Consider the following 23,062-nt stretch of genomic DNA (forward strand, 5'->3'; position numbering starts at 1 on the left):
TCTGAGGTGTGTGAAATGAAGCTTCTGGATTATCTATTTACTCACCGCAGCAAATTGAGGTCAGATTGCAGAAACTCCTTAAACGGGCAGCGTCGACTATGTATGTGGTTTCTATTTAAAGGCAAATCTCTGAACTGTTCGACATTTTAGAGAGTATATTATATTGCTTCTGCATAATAACGCTTTAGTAAAAAGCAGCTTTCTTAAAGTCAATGCGGAGCGTCCAGACTTAAAGATCTATGGATGTTTTACTCATCGAAACGACGCCTCACTGAGTTCAGTACAAGTAATAAGTGAGTTGTGGGTGGTGGGTGGCAGACTTAGAGAATTCCACTGATGCTTGCAAATAAATGTGCATAGGATCGGGGTTTTACGTTGAAAAGCATGTGCGATTCCTTTTAATTGTGGATTGTTTTTTATTTTATAACTTTTCTGTTAAATGGGTAGCCCCTTTGAATTTCTTATGACAAATAGCCTTGATATAATGTCTGTTTTCCCCCTCCTACATTCAAAAATAAACTGCAATATATGGGCAATATATCAGTCCTTGAAGTGCAATAGGTTTTTTTGTGCGTGTGTACATGCATCCCTTTTCTGTGGGTTGGGAGGCGGCTTCTCAAACTGTAAGGCAGCATTGTGTGAAGCCTTTTTTGCTTACGACCTTCCCAGGGTGTCTTTGAAACTTCAGCACCCTCTCTCCCCTTCCAGCATCTGAAACGTGCCACGAGCCGGTCTGTGCGTTTTCCAGTCAAGAACTTTCTGCATGGCTCATTAAAGCTCCGAAAGTTTTTCAGCTGTTATTACACCCCCGCAAGCAGCAAGCGGGAGGACCGACCTCTAGAGGGCGCTGGGCAACTCAAACCCCGCCCGCCCCTGCAGCACGCGAAAGAACGCGAAAAAGAAAGAAGAACCCGTTTGAAATGTCCCTTTCGGGGCCCCGTTCAACCCTTGCTTCTCGCCGTAGCAGGCCCGGAAGTGCCCATAGGGCAAAGTTAGGAAGATGTGGGCACTGCGGGCGCCGCCGCTGCTCCAGTCCTCTCAGCGTGCCTGGAGCTGGGCATGCAGGGCGGTGTCTGCGGGGCCCGGGAGGGCCCAGAAAGCGAGCCCGAACTCGAAATACCGCGAGACGGTCTTGCTGCCCCGAAGCGATTTCCCCGTCCACTTGCCCGGCCGGCTGCAGCCCGAAACGGAGTTGGAGATTCAGCAGGTAGAAGAAGGAACCGGGGAGGCTGGGCTGAGAGAGAGGAGCGCTTTTTTGAAAAATTATGCCCTCCCGCCCCCTAGTTGCAAACCAAATTGCGTAGTAGTGCAATCGACGCGCACGTTTTTGTTGGGACATGTCATGCCACCACGGGCGCTAGGGAAACCTGAGCATCCTCGGGGTCCTGGTGAAGGGGAAATCTGATACTTTCCTTCAATGCCGGATTTACGTATAAGTTAAGCATGGTATAGTTTAGGGCTCCACTCTCTTGGGGGCTCCCAAAAAAAGTAAAGGGGAAAAAACTGGACGTACATTTCCAAAATATAAGATAAAAAACAAATAAAATAAAAACCTAATACAGCAACAGTGTGTTGTGTGGGCTCCTATGATGTAAGTAATGGGCATATATTCAACACAAAAATATAGTATATATTCAACACAAAAAACAGTGACAATTTGTTGTTGACAAAGGACAGCTGGACATATAAAGGGCCTCATTACCTTCAAGTAGCTTAGGGCCTCATCAAACCTAAATCCAGCCCTGCTTTCCCCCCACTTTTAAGCTGCCAATGAAGTTTTCTTAGCAAGAAGTAACTTGAGGTTAAAAAAACCAGTAGCTTCAGGAAGGCGATTTGTTCAGCAAGAGAGAGAAACGTTTCCTACCCATGCACCAAAGTGCTGAGATGCTGCTGTTATTCATATAACAGAAATGTGCGTGTTAATTGTTTTCAAATGATTTCTCTGCTAGTTTGATTTTATTGGGACGTACCAGAAGGTCAGGTCCAACTAATATCAAGAATCTGCTTTTGCAATCCTCTACAGCCACAACAGGCGCTGTAAGTCAAACTATTAGACTTCAACCCCTAAGGGGCACTCTGTTGTCTCCCAAGAAAGATGGGTGCCAACCCACCAGCTTTTCCAATCGGCATCCCAGAAATTTATACACATAATGCAAATGATTGCACTGCATTACATATAATGCAGTTTGAACACTTATCCCAATATGCTAACTTCATATGTAGTTGACAGATTAAACTAGTTTAATTGCAATCCCCTCGTTCAAGGGAAACCTGTAAAGAAAGCTAAGATTGCCAAAAGTGGTTGGGAATCTCTAACAGAATTCAGAAAACCCTTACAAAATTACCGTTCCTTGGGGGAGTTGTGATTGTTAAGCTCCACAGAATTTGAATTGTAATGCAGTAAAATACAATATAAGAAGCAAAAGCAATTAATCACAATTGAAAATCAACCATAAATCCACAGATACACTTGGATCTTGGCCCTCCAGCTGTTTTGGGAGTACAGTTCCCATCATCCCTGACCACTGGTCCTGTTAGTTAGAGATGATGGGAGTTGTAGTCCCAAAACAGCTGGAGGGCCAAGTTTGGCCATGCCTTTTATAGACCATTGGAAGGAAGTTTGCAGACCCTGCAACACTCATTTTGTGTTTAGAATATGGTACGTAATATTATTTCTAATTATGTGTTTCTATAGAAATGTGGCTTCTCAGAACTGTATTCATGGCAAAGACAAAGGAAAACAAAGCAAGAATTCTGTCTTCATGATGGACCACCGTATGCCAATGGAGATCCCCATGTTGGTCATGCATTGAATAAAGTGAGTGCTATCTTCCTAAATAAATCTGCTTTGCCTCTGTAAATACTTAACATTCAGTTCACCAGCAAGTCAATAAAAGTTTTGTATCTTTCAGTATTGATCTTGGTGTACTTAAATGTATGGAACAATTATAAAAAATACCTTTCCATTGAGGCTCCTAGAATGAGTGTGATATTAAATAGAAATGAATGGTTGATCTTCCATGGCATATTAATGTTGAATTGTGTCCTTATTGAAATGCAATTTGAAGTCAGTCAATGTTTGCCAGTGTATCTAGTCTCTGAGTTCATAGGTTTGTTAAACATTGGAGCAGGTGGAATCTAAATACATGCTGAAGAATTTGTAGAGTGAGATAGAAATATGTGTGCTTTTCTTTTTCTTTGGTTTCCCTTTAGATTTTGAAAGACATCACAAATCGGTTTCACGTGATGAGAGGCTATAAGGTACACTATGTGCCTGGATGGGATTGCCATGGATTACCTATAGAGTTGAGAGCATTGTCAGAACTTGAGGAAACTGAAGATCTTTCTCCAATGGAAATCAGACAGAAAGGTATATTGCCTCTTGCAAGCTTTCTGAGAGAGGTTTGTGGTATGGGTGTGCAATTTCTGTCATTGTTGGACTGTAATAGAAAGTCTTGTTTGTGAGGATTGCAGATTCAGTGTGATCTCACATGTTTGAGAGATACCTTCTTAGATTATAGGTGCATGATTTAAAGCAGGATTGGGGAACCTGTAGCCCTGTTGATGCTTTCGGTCTCCAACTCTCCTTTAGCCCCAGCAAGCATGGGCAGTTGTCAGGGATGATGGGAGTTGTTTGAAGGCAAGTTGTTCACTAGATAGAATTGCAAGAACTGCTTTCTGGTTCTAGGTCTTTGTGGAGGAATTTTGAGAGCTGAAAAGGTAGTCTGTGAGATTCAAATTCACAATGGGCTTTTTTTCTTCACATTTCAGCTAAAGAATTTGCAGAAAAGGTAATTGAAAAACAGAAAGAGGCCTTTATCCGCTGGGGCATAATGGCAGATTGGGAGAACTGCTACCATACGTTTGATAGAAAGTACGAAGCAAAACAACTGGGCATTTTTCACCAAATGTTTGATAAGGTGAGTTAACATTTATTTGGTAAGTAAGACTTACGCTGTCAAGATTGCCATTCAGTTTTGATTACTTAAACCATGTTATTTTCCTCCTAGGGTTATATTTATCAGGACTATAAGCCGGTGTTTTGGTCTCCTTCAACAAAGTAAGTGGTAACCGTACTCATTCTTGGAATATAGTCGGTGAGAGAGTGGAAGGCCTTTTTCCTTATTTAATTCACACTTTCTTTTCATGCAGTACAGCCTTGGCTGAAGCTGAACTTGAATACAACCAGCAGCATGTTAGTCGTTCTGTTTATGTCAGATTTCCCTTATTGAAACCACCACCCAAGCTAGCTTCTGTGATAGGTATGTTGTGTATGTTCTATGTTATGTATACTCTTAATACAGATTTTGTTAGTGTTTTTTTAATGTACTTGAAATAATGCTTATTAAATAGACTTTTCCTTGTAGACGGATTACCTGCTGTGAATTTGATAATCTGGACCACACAACCTTGGACTATTCCATCAAATGAAGCTGTCTGTTATATGCCAAATTCAGAGTATGTACTCATTTGCTATTAATTTCTCTGGCACATGCTTAAAATCTGTTGTTGCTAACAGTAGGGATTGGGGTTGTTGTTCTTATCATAGAGGCAGGATGATCCTATGCACATGTACTCAGAAGTTAGTTCAATACAGCTTATTTCAGGTACATATGTATGATTTTCTACTTTAATAGGAGTAATTTTGCAGCGTTAATTTTGACTGGTAATGGTACTGGTATATCACAGACTCCTCTGGATTTTAAAAAAAGGTGTTTTGCATGCATTTTATTGCCAATTTGTAAGTCTCTTCTTGTATTCTAGCCATTTAACGTAGTGATGCAGTAAGACCACTTATTGTCTACCTTTATTCTGTTGAACATTTTTGCTCACGGCTTTACAATTTTTTTAAAAACAGGTGCATGTTGTAAAGCTTAGAAACATACTGCGTTGCAGTTTGCTGAAGGGCTTTTGGTCTATCAGGGATTATTTTGATGTCCCCTCCTGTCTGGTGCCCCCTGAACCACATCCCACAATGTTCTGAAGAGTCATTCTCCAAATCCTCCGGGAGCAGATTTTCAGGGAACACAGAAGAGAAGGGAATTGGCAAAACACTGTATTCCTGTTTTCCATTCGCTTAAGCTTTAGCTACATCAAATCTCTTCTATGAACAAAGGGCCACCTTGGAGGTTATCATAGTTGTGAATGCATCAGATGTGACATGAGTTCATGGTTTCCAGTAGTCTCTTCCACCACTCCATTCACAAAACAAGCATTTTGAGTCTAAAAGCAGTCTGTAGTTTCCCACAAAGAGCTGCTAAAGAGGAAAAGCCTTAGATTTCTGTTCTTGCATGTTGTGTTAGCTATGTCTAATGGCCACAACAAAGCAAAAACAGCCTTTAGGAGGATTTAAATAAAAATATTTGGAAAATCCTAGCTAAAACTATTAGAGACTAGGAGTTGTGTGGCCATGGAAGGATGCAGCATAAATCAAAAAGAGATAAAATTGGAGGATGTATTGTGTTATTGTATCCAATTGTTTTCTGATTCAATGACAGGTGGCCTTTATAAGGAAACTAATGTAATTTAATTCAGTGCAGATTTCTAGAAACATTGAATTGGATTTTTCTGTTCCTGATCACAATGAGTCCTGTGAAAATGTCTTGTTATGGCATTAACATTTCCATGATAGAAATTGTTTTAGTGGCACCGTTGGGAAATACAGATTGTCACAAAATGGGGAGGGTCTGCTCTGCAAATTTTGGGGCGAGCTCTGCAATACTTGCATGTATTTCTTACGATTTGAATGGTGCTAAATTAAAAGATGTCATAAAATTATAGGTATTCCATTGTGAAGTGTGCAGACACTGAGGAACATTTCATTGTAGCGGCAGAAAGAGTACAATCTATAGCTGCTGCTTTGGATATGCAGTTTGATGTGATTTCAACATGTAAAGGTAACCTCCTTTTTAATATTTGAATAAAGAAATGGGTATATTTCTAATACTGAATAGTAGAGGATCGGTTGTTGACTTACTTTCCTGTAAATTAGAATAATTTACCTGTAGCTTACCTGTAGTTGAGTTAGAATAATTTGTAGAATAATAACTAATCTGAAACAATAAACCTATTTATTAAATTATTGTAGTTACTCTTGAGGTAGCCCTTGGCGCCTCCTTCAACAGGCTGTTCACATGTTGCTTTTTAGGAGGTGAATCTCTGATAATCCAGTTGCTCACTGGCAGGCAAAAGGATTGACTGAACTAGGCTATGTAATTCAACAGCTCCCCATAGAAAGAATGGGGAAACTTTAAATTGAGTGGTCAGGGAGATGGGGTGTTAAACACTCTACAAGTTGACTAACTTGTTTAGCCTCCTGCCCTGGGAGATCTCCCCTTCCCTGCCTCTCACGCAACCATCCATCACCTTCATCTATATGCAGACCCCTCATTAACCCTGAGTACAGGATAACAAAAAACACAAGGGCACTCAATAGCACTCCCTCATTGTGAAACAATGTGTTCCCTTCGCTCCAGGGTTCTAAAATGTTTGGAGAGCCTTCACAAATGCAGGAAGCTTCAGGAAGTGGCTCATGAGATGAGAACAATGGGAAGGACTGGAGTGGGTGGGGCAGAGAGTGGAGATAGCACACTCTCCTACATGAGAGAAGAGGGTAATGCTTCTTTTTAAGATGGTGCATGTTATTGGCAGTTTCTTTTAAGTACCTGAATTATCAGTACGTATTTCTTTGGAAAAGATGCTGCCTGATTTCTTTGGCCATCTTTTTCATCAACGAAACACTGCAGACCTCTTCTCTCTCTCCATCCTCCAACCCCCTCCAGATATATACATGTGTGCAGTTTTTCTACTGGTCGGTTGTTGTATTTCCTTCTGCTGTGTTCTCCTTCAGGTACAGATTTGGAAAGTGGTGTGTGCTCACACCCCACCATTCCTGAAAAGCAGTCTCCCCTTTTGCCTGCAAACCATGTGACCATGTCAAAAGGAACAGGATTAGTTCATACAGCCCCAGCTCATGGTATGGAAGATTACAGTGTAGCTTCTCATCACCAGCTACCCATGGTACTGTGTTTTTGCTTGCTTTGTCTTTAACATGTGGGGTTTTTTCCCCTTCTTGCACCAAACATATTATTTATCAAACATAATAAGTGTTATAAAATCACTTGATAGCACTCTATAGCCACTCTGGTGCCATCAAGGTAGAGAAGACAACCACCTGTCACGCTGGTGGGGGGCTTGTAGTCTAAAACTTTGTGGAGAGGGCCCTTGCATTTGGAAGGCTGACTTAGGTGATACGCCCATTCTCAAACAGTACAAATCTTTGCTGGTGCAACAGGGTTTCCCATCCTCTTCTCCCCTCTGCCTTTCCCCCCACACCTGCCCAAATCTGTTCCAGAGAACTGGGGAGCCCACCAAAATAAATTGGGTGGGGGAAGCTGCTGGGGTGAATAGAGGGAAGGGAAGAGCCACTGTATGCAAGAAACTTTATCTTTTTAAGTATACTGTCGGAGGTGGAACAAAATGTGTTTGTGTATTGGGTTAGAGCAATAGTTGTATTCATCCAGGTATAGGTCGCATGTAGTTGTGCAAAAAAGGAACAGAATGCTCTTGTTTTGGTCCTGAAAATCATCCAGTTGTCATAAACATAGTGATGGATTTACAAGATGTATATAAATCCTCTATTTTATTAATAATTCCTTTTTATATCATCTAGATTGCCTAGCATCCAGAATGTGCAAATAAAAGCATTAAAAAAAAACATACCCTAGAACAGAAAACATTTTAAACATTGGGGACAAACAGTTGGTTACTAAAACACAAAATATCATATACAGTGGTACCTCGGGTTAAGTACTTAATTCGTTCCAGAGGTCCATTCCTAACCTGAAACTGTTCTTAACCTGAAGCACCACATTAGCTAATGGGGCCTTCTGCTGCTGCCACGCACTGGAGCACGATTTCTGTTCTCATCCTGAAGCAAAGTTCTTAACCTGAGGTACTATTTCTGCATCAGCAGAGTCTGTAACCTGAAGCGTATGTAACCCGAGGTACCACTGTACAGCCTTACTGTCTCAGTTCTTCCAAAATACCTGAAGGACTAAATGCATCCTCTAAAGGTGCTAGAAGGACAATACTGAAGGAGCCAGCCATATTTCCAACAGGGGGAGAGTTCCATTGTTGTGGTGCCACTGCAGAGAAGTCCCTGCCACATGTCACCACACAAGAGGCAATACCTGTTGGTGATACCACTAGGAAGTCCTCCCCTGACCATCTCAGAGCCTGAGGAGGCACATACTGGGAAGGGTGTTCCAAGTACCTGGCTCATCTGGAGCACTTGTGTTCCTTAGAGAGTACCTCATGTAAGTCTCCTTTTGCCATCTCGAGTTGACTGTAGGCAGCTCCTTTGATAACACCCTCTTCATGTTTAAAAACATCCCTTTAGCTGCCCTTGCTATTCTCCACAGCTCTTTCCAGCTCTGTAGTTCCTTCACTTTGGTTACTCTGCAAAATCCAGAACTGAGAGTATCTTCCAGATAGATCCCATCCCCTTAGAATTTGTGAATTTATGTAATACTCTAACATATATAATTGTATGTGTATAAAATATAAATTATATGAGAGATGGGGGGGGCTATAAGCTTACATTTGAAATATTAATCTTAGTTTTAAAAAGGTTTTATGTATGAGCAGTAAGAGATTTTATTCCTCTTAGAATGGACAGATAGTTGGCATTTTGAGCAAAAAGAGTTAATGCTCCTCACTAAAATCTTGGAAGTCTGCTTTTCTCTCATGGCTAAATGTATTTGCTTCTGGTGGGAAAGTTTAGCATCTTATACCTCACTCTGGATAAGAATGATATCACCTTCCTCCTTCTAGTAGTAAGCTCACACTCCTGTAATCAGACAAAACTTTCTCAACTTTTTTGACATAACCTCCAACGTTCCCACCTCCCCCTTAGGACTGCCTGGTGGGTGAAGATGGACGTTTCACGGAGGCTGCAGGGTCTGAGCTTCAAAAGAAAGCTGTTCTTGAAGAAGGAAATGAAGCTGGTATGTATATTTTGTATTGTATTCAGAAATAAAGTGGAGTTTATCAAATATAATGAATGCCCTGTTGTGCCAAGAGAAGTGTATTAGCATTTGGAATTTCAGCCGAGTGATAATTTTGTTCACTTTCCTCAGTCATTCGGATGCTTCAAGGAACAAAGAGCTTATTAAAAGAAGAGAAATGCATACACAGCTACCCCTATGACTGGAGGACTAAGAAACCAGTGATCATTCGTGCCAGCAAGCAGTGGTTCATTAATACGGCAAATCTCAAGGCTGCTGCCCAGGTACAAAGCAGATTTCTAAGGTGTATGGATACTCACTTGTTTGTGGGAGGGGAGCATGCTTTGCATAGCTGATATTTTAATTACCGAAAGTATCAGTCTTACTGCATGCCTCTAGGTGGCTTTCTGATGAGTGATGTGTAGCATGGAAGACCATTGGCTTTGCTAGCTGGGGCTGATGGGAGTTGGGCACCCCAGTCTCACCATCCATGGTCTAAATAGTGCCTCCATCTTCCTTTAAGTCTCAACTTTGCCAAACTCTTTCTGGCTATTTTACAGGACGCACTAAAGAAAGTAAAATTTGTCCCTGCCTCGGGGGTGAACAGAATGCTAGAGATGCTGGACAAAAGAACGTACTGGTGTATATCGAGGCAGCGGCGTTGGGGTGTTCCCATTCCAGTTTTTTACCATAAGGAAACGGGAGAATCATTAATAAACAGGTGAGTACTTTACAGTCTTCTGTTTTATTTCAAAAAGGAATTTGGTTTGCTGTCAGAAATACAATCTTCTTTGCGTAGAACAATCATTGGTGTTACGATACACGCCGTATTCTGGCGTTTGCTGTTTCGGTTCCTGTGGCGGATGATTTGTCGAAACAGGGCATTTTGCACAGCAATCCAATCCTGTGATATATTAGCATGTTTGTTCCCAAATTAAAATCTCTCAGGATGTTTGATGGATGCTTGGCGTAAACGAGCACTGCAGCTATTGGATTTGATGTCGGGATCTGCATGGGATGGGATAAGAGTACAGAGCAGCCCTCTAGACTAAATGGGGCAAAGTCTACCTCAAGGGTTTGCATGCAGATTGCAGCACATCCCCATGAAAGCGGCCACAGAATGGGACGCATCTATTCAAGCTGAGATTCCAGCATTTCAGGGGGTTGGACTATATGACCCTTGGTGTCCCTTCCAAACCTGCAATTCTATGATTCTACGTCAAACCATCACAGTGTGCTAAATAGGCAGACCACAGGCATTTACCTGCTGGGAGCAAAATGTACAGAGGATGAAGCCTGTCTTATTTGCAGTGCACATTGCACTGCAACACTGGGGTCAAGGAGCATAGGCTCTGCTGTCTAGCATCAAGGAATGAAGGGGTGGTGCTGGGAACCCTGCTCATCTGAGAGCCAAGTGCAGCCCTGGGTTCCCCCCTCCATGAATGACGAATGAGCCTGCATTCACTTATTTGGGAAACAGTAAGAGGGTGGGTCTCAACCTGGCAGCTCCAGACCCTAAGAAACAAGCCCACTGCCTGAGTCTCGAATCACTCCATTTGGTGGTTATTTTTGCATTTGTGCTGGCCCTTGGGAAGTGGCATCTATCTGTGAACTAGTCCCTGTTGTTGTGGTTTGCTGTGGCAACCATACAGCAGCAGCAGGTGTTTCTTTGAGGCTGCTCAAGGTGAGGAAGAGGCATGAGGTCCATAAGTTCATCAGACTGCAGCTGTCGGGTAAGAGCAAAACAGTGTTGAGTCTGTCTGCAGAAAAACCAGACATGTTCATGGCAGCGCTTGCCCCGTGGCAGAGGCCTGGTGAGGCTGCCCAGCTGTAGTTCTTACAGCAGGGGCAGATGCAGCCTGGGGTTGCAGTGGCTACAGAGTAAAGTCTGTCCGAATATCCCATATCTTGGGTATCGGGAGACCTCTTGGGAGCTAGAGGAAATACATCACTGAGCACAGGTATTATTGCCTATCTGCCGTACTGCACTCCATTCTGGCTTTCACAGGAGAAAAGACTGCATCATCAAACAATAATCCCTGTGTCAGTTGTGATTTGCAAAAGCCCATCTTCTTTCCCCTAAATGTTTGTTTGTGGCCAGGTGAAGCACCATGTCCCCCTCTTGTCCTATATGTCTGCTTTTATTATTTCTCCTCTCTGATTCCTGATTTGCAAGGCCTGCTTGCTATTTTTCATTAATAAAGGAGAGCTGTTGGTGTTCTTGGTGAACTCTTCTCATGCAACCCAATCCTGTCCTGTCCTGCTTAGTTTCCCCGGAAGCAAGCTGGGCCGGGAGACTAGTTTGCACCAGGGAGAAGAGGTTTTTCCCACCTCGTCATGATTAAGAGAACTGATTGGGTGGAAAGGAAAAAGGGCACAACTAATGGTTAATTCCTGGAAGGAATAATGCTGGGCCTAAATCTGCCTGACCTCAGATTTCACAGTGTTTGCAAAATATTGTGGCTCAACTAGAGAACTAGTACCCCTGCCCTTTGGTACTTAGGTATCAAAGCAGGTCAAGGCATTGCTCATTCTTGAAACATAAAAATGGCTTTGTCTTGCCAATTTGCTGTTGTAAACTGTCTGTGTTCCAGTTTTAACCACACCTTACTCTTTGTCCTCTGCGCTACTCCCTCTGCAAACATTGTGCAGCAGATAGAGATGGATAAGTGTGTTTCTCAGGGCAGGGGTCGGCAAGAAGGTTGACCAAAGTATTCTGGTAGGCTAATTTCCGGTGAACGGCTTAGAATCTGTTGGTTGCTGGGGTTCTTGCAACAAGGTGCCTTCATTCTTATGCAAGAGTTCATGCTTGTGATCACGTAAATCAAAATGATGTGCATGCTCTCTTACTCTGTAAGCTTTTAAAGCACATTGGTGGTTCTAGTAACAAAACAATAAATTGACCATGCAAGACTGAAGTCTCTGCTTTAGAAGTTCTGAAATTGATGTTCATGAGATCCTGATAGTCTCTTGTCACAAAGGATTTGTGGATGGGCCATGTTTAGCTCCAACTCTGGAACTAGGAATAAGATTTCTGGAGTGGGCTATGGGGTTGCGTATACTCGTGTGCTGCTTCTACCTGGATTTGACACTGTGTGTGTTTACTCTGGTTAAGGCAAATCCAGCAGTGTTCCTGAAGCGACTCAACCTGTTAACTTAGCACTGTTCACTTGTAGCGCAAGATAGAGGGAGATGAGAGCTCGGTGCCCAACCACATACCCTTCATATGTAGAACATTTCAGATTCAATAGGTAACATCTTTGGTTAATAAATGGCAGTAGCACGGATAAGTACGAGAAAACATGCTCCAAGCTCTAGACATGAACGCAGAAAACCGCATGTTCTAAATAATCCTACACATTATTTGCTTCCTCTTTTATGGTACACTACTTGCAATCATGTACTTTGCCCTCCTGTACTGCAGGAAGTTACTGTTTATGAATTCGGTTCATTTAATAAAAAAACACCCTTGATCATAAAATCTCTTCTTTTGTATGATCAGGGATGAAAATAAATTAAACACTCTTAGCACTCTTGGCCATACATGGGATGACATTTTGAAAATAGCTGAATAAAGCATTTTATTGGAAGCAAAGATACTCCTTATTGTAGTTTTGAAGTGAACATCTAGGCAGTTATCTAACAAGCAGCAGCTAAAGCGTACTCTTTTGAAACATGCAATTGATATATATGCCACTAATATTGCTGACGTTATACTGAACAATTGGGACAAATCGGTCAACTCCAACAGTTTTTTTAAAGCTCAGATTGTACATTATCACTTGCAGGTGTAAACTAAGGGCAGTTTACGGAGCAATCATGTGAAGCAAATATTCTCTTTGGTTAAATACAGTAGTTAGTAATACATGACTGCAAACTAAGCTGCTGTGCAGATGAGGACTGCATAGTTAGATAAAAGTATGTTTATTTTATACTTTTATGTGTTTGTTTACTTGACATACAGATCTTGTGCATTCCTTGCGGAGTAGTGAAAGTATTCAGAATATTGGCCTACAGAAATGACAGGCAGACTTAGAAAGCACTGTCTGTCAAATCATAGGTCATTACCCTGAACCTCAGTTTTGAACAGAAACTTTGTCAGAACATTTTCTGCTGAACACACGGTACTTTTACGTGTGTAGCTAGACATCATGCCAATATTATCATACAGAAATAAAATTTGGGAAAGAAACACGGTGTTTTCAGTAGAGCTGATGCACTGTAAATAACAGGTAGCTAGTTGTTCTGTTGTGCAGTTGTTCTTCAGGCAATATCCAGTGAAGGTCAGTGGCCTTCAAAAGTAACAGCACCTCCACTGGAAATATGGCTAGTCCACATGGAGTTGCTGTTACACTTGACAGCCCTGCTTGGAGCATTTCTTTTCTGTCCATCGTTGGGTCTGTAAATGTTCTTATTGCATCTCGTCTAAAATAGGTGTCTGGGAAATGTTCCCCTGAACCTCAAGATAAGCAGAACAAATGTTTTGCGTAGCCCATAGAACATTTACTAGAGTGATTTTTTTTTAAATGTCCATTTCTGACATACCTGTTACATGTGAAAAATCAAGAGTTTGCTGTCTCTTGCCCCACCCAGTCCCCCATTTATATCCAGTGCCATGTGGGGAATCTGGTACATCCCTGGTGCCCCACAAGTATAGTACAGAAGTGGATTATGCTGCAGCAGGTACCACGATCCATCAAAGAATCTTTAAAGAAGAAGAAGAAGAAAAGTTTAAAAATGGTATTTGAATGCAGATAAAATCCTTTCTGGAGAAGCATTTCTCTGCTTTGAGAAATGTTGAGATTAGAGGCACATGAATTTATGTTAAAAGAAATACAACCAGCTTTCAATTTCCCACAACAGATAAATGAAAGTTATTCATCAATATAGCTTTGAAATTGAATTACTAGGTAAGGACTTGTGTGTCCTTAAGGACTTGTGTGTCCTTAAGAAAACTGTTTCTTAAACTATGAAGCAGATTAACAGTCTTCTCTCTATGAAGTGGAAGGACTGAACCTAAACGTTTTCCCACTTACAGAAGAAACAGTGGCCCCTGGAACTTAATTTAATTTAAAGCTTACAAAATCCTGAACTATGCAGTGTGAGAACACTGAGCAGAAATGGAAAGAGTTAATTACAAATTTGTGAAAGCATTTGCAGCTTGTTGTACACTAGATACTTTATTCAAATAAGGGGAAAGCTTCCTCATTGACAATCCAGATTAGTTGGAATGACTTAGATTTAAAATAAATCTAAATCAGCTGCTTTCCAAGTACTCAAGGTTAACTACTTGAATATCTGTCCACGTGAGAGCTAAATGTCCCATCACCTAGATTTCACTAATAGCTGGATGTGGTTATCCTCATTTAATTAAGAAAATTACTAAATTACTAAATCACCTGGTTGAGCTAATCCTTCCACATCGTAGCTCTTAAATCTTAATTTCTGATCCAAAATCTGCATTAATTTCTGTAAATTTATAAGGTCCTACCTAAGTAGCTTAAAAGGTAAGTGCAAGAGAGCTTACCTGGCACTCCTCGCTGTTGTACAAAAAGGTTGGAGCAGCAACCACCAGCGCCTGTTTCTTTCCTCGCCCCAAAAACGTCTCAGTGCTGCTTAATTTCCCACTAAATAAGCATTTGGTGTAATCAATATCAGACTTCAAAATGATTGGTTGGCGTCATGGTAGCGTGAATTGCCCTGTGGATTTTCATGCTAGAAACCTAGAGAGTGACACGTAATGCAACTTCTGCCCTATACGGCGTATAAATCCAGGGCAAAGTTTTACAGCCAAGCTTCTTTTGCTTACATTGTGAATTATGGTTCTCAAACTGAAACTTGCCCTTCGTAGAGTGATAAGTAGATATTTGAGGAAGGTGTTTAATGTACACTGCAGAGAGAACTTTTGCCTTGAGTTTTTTTGCCTTGAGTTTTTTTTTTTTTTTTGAGTTGTTGTGGGGGGGGGGGGAAACAACCCACAAGAGTGGAGATGTATTCCAGGATTTGGAAAGGTTTTATGGCTATCAAATACAGTGGTACCTTGGGTTAAGTACTTAATTCGTTCCGGAGGTCTGTTCTTAACCTGAAACTGTTCTTAACCTGAAGCACCACTTTAGCTAATGGGGCCTCCTGCTGCTGCCACGCCGCCAGAGCACGATTTCTGTTCTCATCCTGAAGCAAAGTTCTTAACCCAAGGTACTATTTCTGGGTTAGCGGAGTCTGTAACCTGAAGCGTATGTAAGCTGAAGCGTATGTAACCCAAAGTACCGCTGTACGGTGTTTTTGGAGGCCAATGAGATTGTGAAAAACTATAGCTAGTAGTTCTTTTTTTAAAAAATAATAATGTGAGAACAGTAAGTTGCTGATCATTCTGGTTAATTAGAAATCTGTAGGATCATATTTTGTTTTTACCTTCTTAAGAAAAGGAGTTTCCTGATGTTTTTGTGCGTAATTTTACGTTCTGTTTTAGATTAGCAGGTAACACTCATTGAATATATAGAGTATAAATTCTTCCAGGAATGTTACTGCTTTAAAGCTAGGTTCTAGTCTGTACAACAGCAAACTCTGAAAATTTGTTTGCAAAACTGCTTAAGAGCTTGAAGGAAATAGAGAGAGAGCCTGAGATTCTGAAGAATGGTTCTATTTTCACAAATGACACCTGCCCACCTACACATGTTTATCATTTGTCATGTCTGTATCATTGATATCATTCATTTATCCCTTGTGAAGGTTTCGTGCCTTGTTGCCTGGAGGCAATTCTTATTTTCCCCAGACAAGTGGCTGTTTTCAAGCCTGTTACATTCAGATTATTAATTATATCTAACCATAGCATCTTCACTATCAACTGCTTGTCAGGTTGCAGAGTGAAGTACATCCTATAGCCACCTAATTTTCTGAGTGCCTGTCGTTTTGTAGCCAAAATGGCACCAGCCACAGTTAAGAGGGTGGTCATCTGCTAGCTTAGGGGAATGCAGTGGACTATCTTGAAAGTAGGTATGGCTGGAACCCTGATAGAAATGCTGCACACTGCATCATTTTGTTGCAGGTCTCACTTGCAGTAATCTAATCTCATCAAAGTGTGTTCAATTGCTATTGCCCTTTTGTTTTCTCAGGGAATGTAACATGGCTTTGTTATCACTTTTTATATGCTTTGCTAAAGTCCAGTATGTGTTGAATCAAGATATTACCTTATAAAAAGTTAGATAGGTTCACGATCATTGAAGGCAAAATATGACAACAGAAATGGCTACTCTCCATGGTAAGAAGCCTGAGGCTTCAAACAGGTGGATCATTTTAAATTCATTGTAGTTAAATTATGGAACTCGCTCCCACTGGAGGCAGTCGTAGCCGCCAACTTGGATGGCTTTAAAAGAGGATTAGACAGATTCATTGAGAGGAAAAGGCCATTCACAGCTGCTAGCCACGTGCCATAATGTCCATGTTACAGGTGGGCAGAGTGCTCTTGTGCTTCCCTCAGGCCACTGTGAGAACAGGATGATGGGCTAGATGAACCACTGGCCTGATCCGGCAGACTCTTATGTCACAATGTTCTGAAATAAAGCTTGCCTCTTTAAAAGTTTTACTTTTTTATACAGCTCATGCCTCAGAACTGGAAGTTCCAATGCAATGGTCACCAACCTTTTGGGTCCCAGGGACAGATTTGGAATTCTGAGGGAATGTTGTAGGCACCAGTCACAAAATGGCCGTCACAAGGGGGCATTGCTTGACACAAAATGGCTGTCAAGTGGGTATGGCTCGACACAAAATTGGGACTACTGGTATTTCTACATAATAATAAAGCAGCAACTGATTGGTTGACTTGGGAAACCAGGTTTCAAATTCCCTACTTGGTCATGAAGTTCACTGGGCGATTTTGGGCCAGTCACTGTCTCTCAGCCTAAGGTACCTCACACTATGGTTGCGAGGATATAATGGTAAGGGGGAAAACTATGCTTGCCAGCTTGAGTTGCCTAGAGGATATTATTGTAATAAAAAATTAAAAAACCTCATCCTTCAGGGCAAGAAAAAAGTAATGAGACAAGCTTCAAGGCAAGTGGGAAAGAAACCCCCTTTTCACTCTGTCCGCCACTCAGAATTAAAATGCAAGAAACAACAAGAAGGGCTGCTCATCATCTCTTAACCCCTCCCCTCTGGGGCGAAATGCCCTCTGGAACAAGAAAACAGGGGAGAGACCTTCTTATCACCTCTCCCTTTCCAAAATAAAAATGCTTTATGATACTAGAAAAAGTGGGAAGGCAAACCATGAGGTGAGCAGGAAGGTAGAGGAGGGATCAAATGGCTGCCCAACCAGTTTGAGGGAAAGCGGCTGGGAACTTCCAGCTTTGGGAGCTGCTCTGTAGGATAAAGCAATATGAAGTACCTGCACAGTTTGCTACATAACTCTTTATCTAGGAAGGCTAGAGACTTGCTCTTTTTTTTAAGGGAATGCTCAGAGTTGGGAGCTCCTTCCTGGGGGTGCTAACGAAGGCCTTCACAGGCGCCAGATTAGCAACCTCTGTTCTGCTGGTTCTCAGTTTGCTTCAATGTCTTGTGCTATTTTGAAGAATATATTAGCAGTAGTCTCCTGATCCATTGTCTCTGCTTTGCTCCCACCCCCCACCCCCCGTACAGAAAAAGCATTGAGAATGTTATTAAGATAGTGGAGCAGCATGGCAGTGATGCCTGGTGGACCCTTCCTATTGAGCAGCTTCTTCCCAGTGAAGCTTTGGCACAGGTAAGTCATTGTCAGTGGAAGTTCTCTCTGAAGGTCTGGTCCGTGTAGATAATGGCTGAAGTCAAGGAGCAGGAACCAGGAGGCTGGTGGTCTGGCAGGCCAGGGGTTAATTCTGATCCCATATACCGTGGTAGACTGGGATAAAGGGAGCAAGCAGCAAAGGCCGAGCACTTCCCAGTAATGTCCCATGTTATCCTGGAGCTGGGTCAAGACAGTAACTAGAACAGTTAATAGGTTGTATGAATACGCCCACAAAAAGAAAACAAAAAGAAAACTATAGCTTAAACCTTAAAATGCCAACAAATTTTCTTATAGCATAATGTTTTATTGGACTTGCTGCCCCACTTGCTTCTGCTGCCCCACATGCATGAAGAGTTTTCTCTTCAGTTGACACTGACATGTGTCGCCTCTTTCAATGAGGATATAATAAAAGGTTATACTGTGGCTGGTCCTTTGTGAATTTTTGCAACACAGAATTCAAGGGTGTAGAAATGGAAGAAAAACTGATCTGTCTGAGAGTTGTGGAATCCTTAATTTCTTTATTTCTGGAACAGGCTGGCGATGTCCAGGATTACGTACAAGGTCAGGATGTCCTAGACATCTGGTTTGATAGTGGAACATCTTGGGCTCACGTTTTGGAAGGTAAGGGGTGGTTTTAAATTCAGTTACTATCAAGAATTGTGCAGTTGGGCAATAGACATTCACCCTCAATGTTCACAGGGAGATGGGGAAACTGTGCCCCCCCCCCCAGATATTGTTGGGTTATAGCTCCCACCATCTCTGACAATTTACCAAAATACACAAAATACACTGAATATTTGCAGAGGTGACATATATACAACGGGGGGGGGGGGGGCAGGGAAGACCTATGTCTTCACCTTTATATGCTCCTCAGTATAATGGCAGAAAGGTGCAGCATGGGATGCTGCTTTGAGTCGGAATCTGATACAGGGCATCAATGCTTTTGAACTTTACACCCGGAGTACACAAATGTCTGATAACTATCTTGTTGAACTGTAAAACATGTTGGCCCAGGGTTGTGGTGGTGGTGTTTTTAATTTCCCAGCAACCCAGGGAAGCAATAGAACCATCAGCAAACAGTGCGTTTATTGAAGGGCTCTTTGCCCCTTGTCTTGAAACCATTCAGTTAGATAATAGTGAATTTTGTACAGCTCCCTTACAGTTGCAAAATCCTGACAGTATTCTTCAAGAAACTGAAAGAGATGGACAAAGATGGTTTTATAACCAGGGTCAACACATTACATTGTGCATTAGCAGTGCATTCTTCCTTTCTTGTGCATATTTTGGTCAGGTGAATTCTGATGACCAGAAGCCAAGTTTATAACTGCTTGGAAGCTCTGCCCAATGATACCTACAAACTCTTGAGATAAGGTGTCTATCTCCAACATTCAATGTCAACTGTGCAGTGGTCTGCTGGGCTGTGTTGGAATTGAAGACAATGAACCAGCTGACTGGGACAGCAGCTCAAATTGCCATTAAGCATTCAGGATCTTGTTTATGACTTGACGACTTAATATAATTACAGCTACTGAATACATTTTTATTTAAGAAGGCTTTCCCTGAAGTATGACCAGACACTTATGGAATACTGTATTAATTGTACAAATTTAAGACACAGTTTTATTGTTTTTATAGTCTGTATCTTTTATATTTTATCTTACTGTACACTGCCCCAGTTGCTTCTGGTTCTGAAACAGTTTATAAATCTGTAAAATACTAGTATTTTATGTCAAGCAGTTTATCAATTCTTAAAATAAGGAATCTTTGGAACTAAACTACTTGTACCTTTTCAAAAGCTGCAGAGAAAGCCATAACAAACAATACAACACCTTGAGTTAAAACCATTCCTTTTCACCCAGTGCATGCTTACAAAACTGCAAGGAGGAAGTTGTCCTGGTTCAACTAAAAATGGACATAGCAGGAACTGGAGAGGAGAATCTTGCTGTATTCCTCTCACTGCAATACATTGTTTAATCATGGACACACTTTAATGTCATGGTTGAAATGTACTCTAGTATTTGGGAGAACATAGCCCTAGATATCACTGCAGCACAACTCTTAACTACTTGCAGAGCCATCATTCATCGAAACACACACATGCAATACTGCTTTTTAGTTCTGGTTTGAGTATTCTGTATCTAGAAACACTGAATTAGGTTGTGTTCCTCGTGCAGAAGGATCTGCTTGCTTAAGCCAAGTTTAAAGATGCCAGAGAAATGGAGCATCAGATAAAAACAGCACTGAAATCTGTCTGTCGTCTTTGTACTAGCTCTCACCACACTAATGTTTAACTAAACGAATGGGATTGTTTTATAACAAGACTATCTGGTTAGAGCTTTTGTGCTGACAGTGGTAGTTTAAGGGAAAGGTCTGGGTAATTGTACTTAATCTATGGGTTAAAGTCTCCTATAATCAAAGATACAGAATACTATATTCCAGCAAAAAAAGGATTATTAAGAACCTATGTTCCCTAACTGTAAAGAATAACCCTAATTAAAAGCCTTCTATCCCATTTTTTTCATGTTGTAAACTGTAATGGGGGGGGGGGAGGCAGATATCTACATAGAGATATGCGAGCAGTTAAGAATGAATTATTTTTTGTTTGCACAAACTTGGGCCAATTTCAGTCTCAAGTCAGAAGTGTGTTTGAAAACATATATTCTTCTTCTTTATTTTTCTTTGAACTATTTACAGGCCACTTTTTCTGAATACAACTCATTCAAGGCAGCTCACATTTAAAAAGTCCAACATAAAATCCATAATACAAAACACGGTTTAAATTTGGGCAGAGCAGTTATAAAACAGTATGTCAGTGCGTGTATTAATAACAAGAACACACACATATTGATAGACGGTTGACGCTGAATCTGTTTGAATGGAAGGTTTCTCTTAGGAGCACACATAGCAAGATTACATTTGCCCCCACCCCAAGGTGTTGTCTGCTTTCCACATTTTGTCAATATGTTTCCCCCTTTCTTTCCTTTCCTGTTTTTCTCTGTAAGGGACTTTACAGTGCTTTGTAGAGGCCCACGGAATATAGTTCTTTGGCAACAAAATTTCCCCCACAATGCACATACTTGCATGATACACTTTTACAGTGCAGTGCTATGCATTTGGACTTGATATCCCGCCTTTCACTCCCCTTAAGGAGTCTCAAAGCCACTAACCATCTCCTTTCCCTTCCTCCCCAACAACAAGGTGAGTGAGGCTGAGAGACTTCAGAGAAGTGTGACTAGGCCAAGGTCACCCAGTAGCTGCATGTAGAGGAGCGGGGAAGCGAACCTGGTTCCCCAGATTACGAGTCCACCGCTATTAACCACCACACCACACTGGCATTTGTTTTGCGGGCATCCCACTTCTTTCAATGGGGGATTAATCCAAGTGACTTTTTACAGGAATGCAGCTTTGTCGAGCTGAAGTCTTTCCCCTCCATTTTTTAAATTGAAAGCTTGAGGTTTTTATCTTAACCATCTCCAAATAAAATCTCTGCAGGAAGTTTCCTGTGGCCTCTGGACTGCCAGAGTAGTGCCATGTTTGCAGTGGGTGTGTAATCAGAGCAACAACATCCTGCCATTAAACCTTACGCATGTTGGGAGCCTTGTGTGCATTGCATTTCACTGGATTATAGTGTGTGTGTGCCTTTGTGTGTGTGTGTGTGTGTGTATGTATGTATGTATGTATGTGTGCGTGTGTGTGTTTATTAAATTTGTATCCTTCCCTTCCTCCCAAAGGAGCCCAGGGCAGGTTACCCTATTGTGACTTTAAAGAATGAAATGAAAAATAAAATCAAAACATAACATCTAAAAACAATAAAACGTCTAAAACAAATATAAGAACATATGTAACCAAATCATGTCTCTGGATGGGCCCCAGACAGACCATTGGGTCATCATCTTGGGGACCCTTAGCCAATCATACCAGGGAGGAGAACTGGCCAATTAGGAGAGAGTGAGGATGTTAAAGAAACAGCTAGTTAGGCAGGATAAACCTGTTTAATTTCCTTAGGTGGCTGAAAAGGATTTAGGAAGGGGCTAGAGGTGCTTTTATGTGAAAAGGAAAAGTGGATAGCCATTCTAGAAGGAGATAGTTTTAATAGAAACTCTTCTGTTGCGGAGAATTATAAGTAAAGTTCTTGTTCAAATGTGAAACAGTGTTTCTGACAGAAAATAAGTACAGTGGTACCTCGGGTTACATACGCTTGAGGTTACATATGCTTCAGGTTACAGACTCCGCTAACCCAGAAATAGTACCTCGGGTTAAGAACTTTGCTTCAGGATGAGAACAGAAATCGTGCTCTGGCGGCAGCAGGAGGCCCCATTAGCTAAAGTGGTGCTTCAGGTTAAGAACAGTTTCAGGTTAAGAACAGACCTCCAGAACGAATTAAGTTCTTAACCTGAGGTACCACTGTATTGTGTCTTTAATAGTGAACTGCCAAGCTTTATCCTCCTTTCAGGTTTAGTCAAGAAAAATACAGTTTTCATTTCCATCATGCCTCAGCTTTAATTGATACCTACTTCAGGGAATGAGTTGTCACAGGAACCCCCGATATCAAGAGTTCCTGTTTTAGGTTTATATGATGTATTGAATTCTTTGTTGTTTGAGGAGAGGAGTGACCAAGGTCAAATCACTCCAGACTTTGCTCCCATCTTCACTGAAGGAGTGTGTCACAAGGCCCGCTGAAAGAAGAAAAGCTTTTGGCAGGTGCCTACCTAATGTCAATAGGCAGGGAGTTCCAAAGTACAGTTGCTGCCACACTTAAGGCATGACTTTAGTGCATAGGTGTGTTACATAGTAAATCACTTCTCTGTGACCTTTGTCACGTTGTGCTTGTTACAGCAGAATTTAAATATCAAAATTCCTTAAACAAACAGCAGAAGGCTGTAAAAAATGGTGTGACAAAGGAATCTCTGAAAGGAGTAACTGAATACTGCTGTGGAGGGGAAAAATGAAATGTTCAAAGTTCCCATTGCAAGGCAAATTAGATTTTTTTCAAAAATCTGCTCCCTCATTTTCATAGGTTTAATATGGGACAGAGGCCTTATGCTAGGGGAGGAAATGCAAGTGAATGAGGTGTCTTCTTGCATAAGACTTCAGGGATGTGAAAAGATGCACTGGCCAAAATTCTACCTTTCCCACTCCTATTCAGGTCGCAGGAGGTGTGTCTTTTATTGAATCAAACAACTGGATTCACCCTTTTATTTGGGAGGAAGAATCTTAACAGTACCTGCACTCTGAAGTCTTTTAAGTGTCTTTAAAAATGGTTAGATTTAGTATTTTATTTATGAGGCATGTTCAGATT

The 23,062-nt window shown here is 41.4% G+C and overlaps 1 protein-coding gene and 1 long non-coding RNA gene across 2 annotated transcripts in view; one reads left to right on the plus strand and one right to left on the minus strand.

Annotated features, from left to right (window-relative positions):
* The first annotated feature begins 884 nt into the window (after positions 1 to 884).
* Positions 885 to 23,062, plus strand: part of IARS2 (isoleucyl-tRNA synthetase 2, mitochondrial) — a 32,012-nt gene continuing 9,834 nt past the window's right edge. Inside the window, exons 1-14 of the mRNA XM_083433279.1 lie at positions 885 to 1,207; positions 2,696 to 2,818; positions 3,214 to 3,370; positions 3,772 to 3,920; positions 4,011 to 4,060; positions 4,153 to 4,262; positions 4,368 to 4,458; positions 5,782 to 5,897; positions 6,851 to 7,020; positions 8,918 to 9,008; positions 9,141 to 9,292; positions 9,569 to 9,729; positions 17,640 to 17,742; positions 18,297 to 18,384. Coding sequence (XP_083289405.1) covers positions 1,001 to 1,207; positions 2,696 to 2,818; positions 3,214 to 3,370; positions 3,772 to 3,920; positions 4,011 to 4,060; positions 4,153 to 4,262; positions 4,368 to 4,458; positions 5,782 to 5,897; positions 6,851 to 7,020; positions 8,918 to 9,008; positions 9,141 to 9,292; positions 9,569 to 9,729; positions 17,640 to 17,742; positions 18,297 to 18,384 — 1,768 coding nt within the window. The 5' untranslated portion in view covers positions 885 to 1,000. The remainder of the gene's footprint in view (positions 1,208 to 2,695; positions 2,819 to 3,213; positions 3,371 to 3,771; positions 3,921 to 4,010; positions 4,061 to 4,152; positions 4,263 to 4,367; positions 4,459 to 5,781; positions 5,898 to 6,850; positions 7,021 to 8,917; positions 9,009 to 9,140; positions 9,293 to 9,568; positions 9,730 to 17,639; positions 17,743 to 18,296; positions 18,385 to 23,062) is intronic.
* Positions 10,151 to 17,247, minus strand: LOC310674312. Its single transcript, XR_014509518.1, has 3 exons — positions 16,647 to 17,247; positions 14,536 to 14,731; positions 10,151 to 13,713 (listed from the first exon to the last, which is right to left on the minus strand). It is a non-coding gene; the product is annotated as an uncharacterized lncRNA (long non-coding RNA).

Source organism: Podarcis tiliguerta, assembly GCF_965153285.1.
Source record: "Podarcis tiliguerta genome assembly, chromosome: 3".
NCBI classification, from domain to species: Eukaryota; Metazoa; Chordata; class Lepidosauria; order Squamata; family Lacertidae; genus Podarcis; species Podarcis tiliguerta.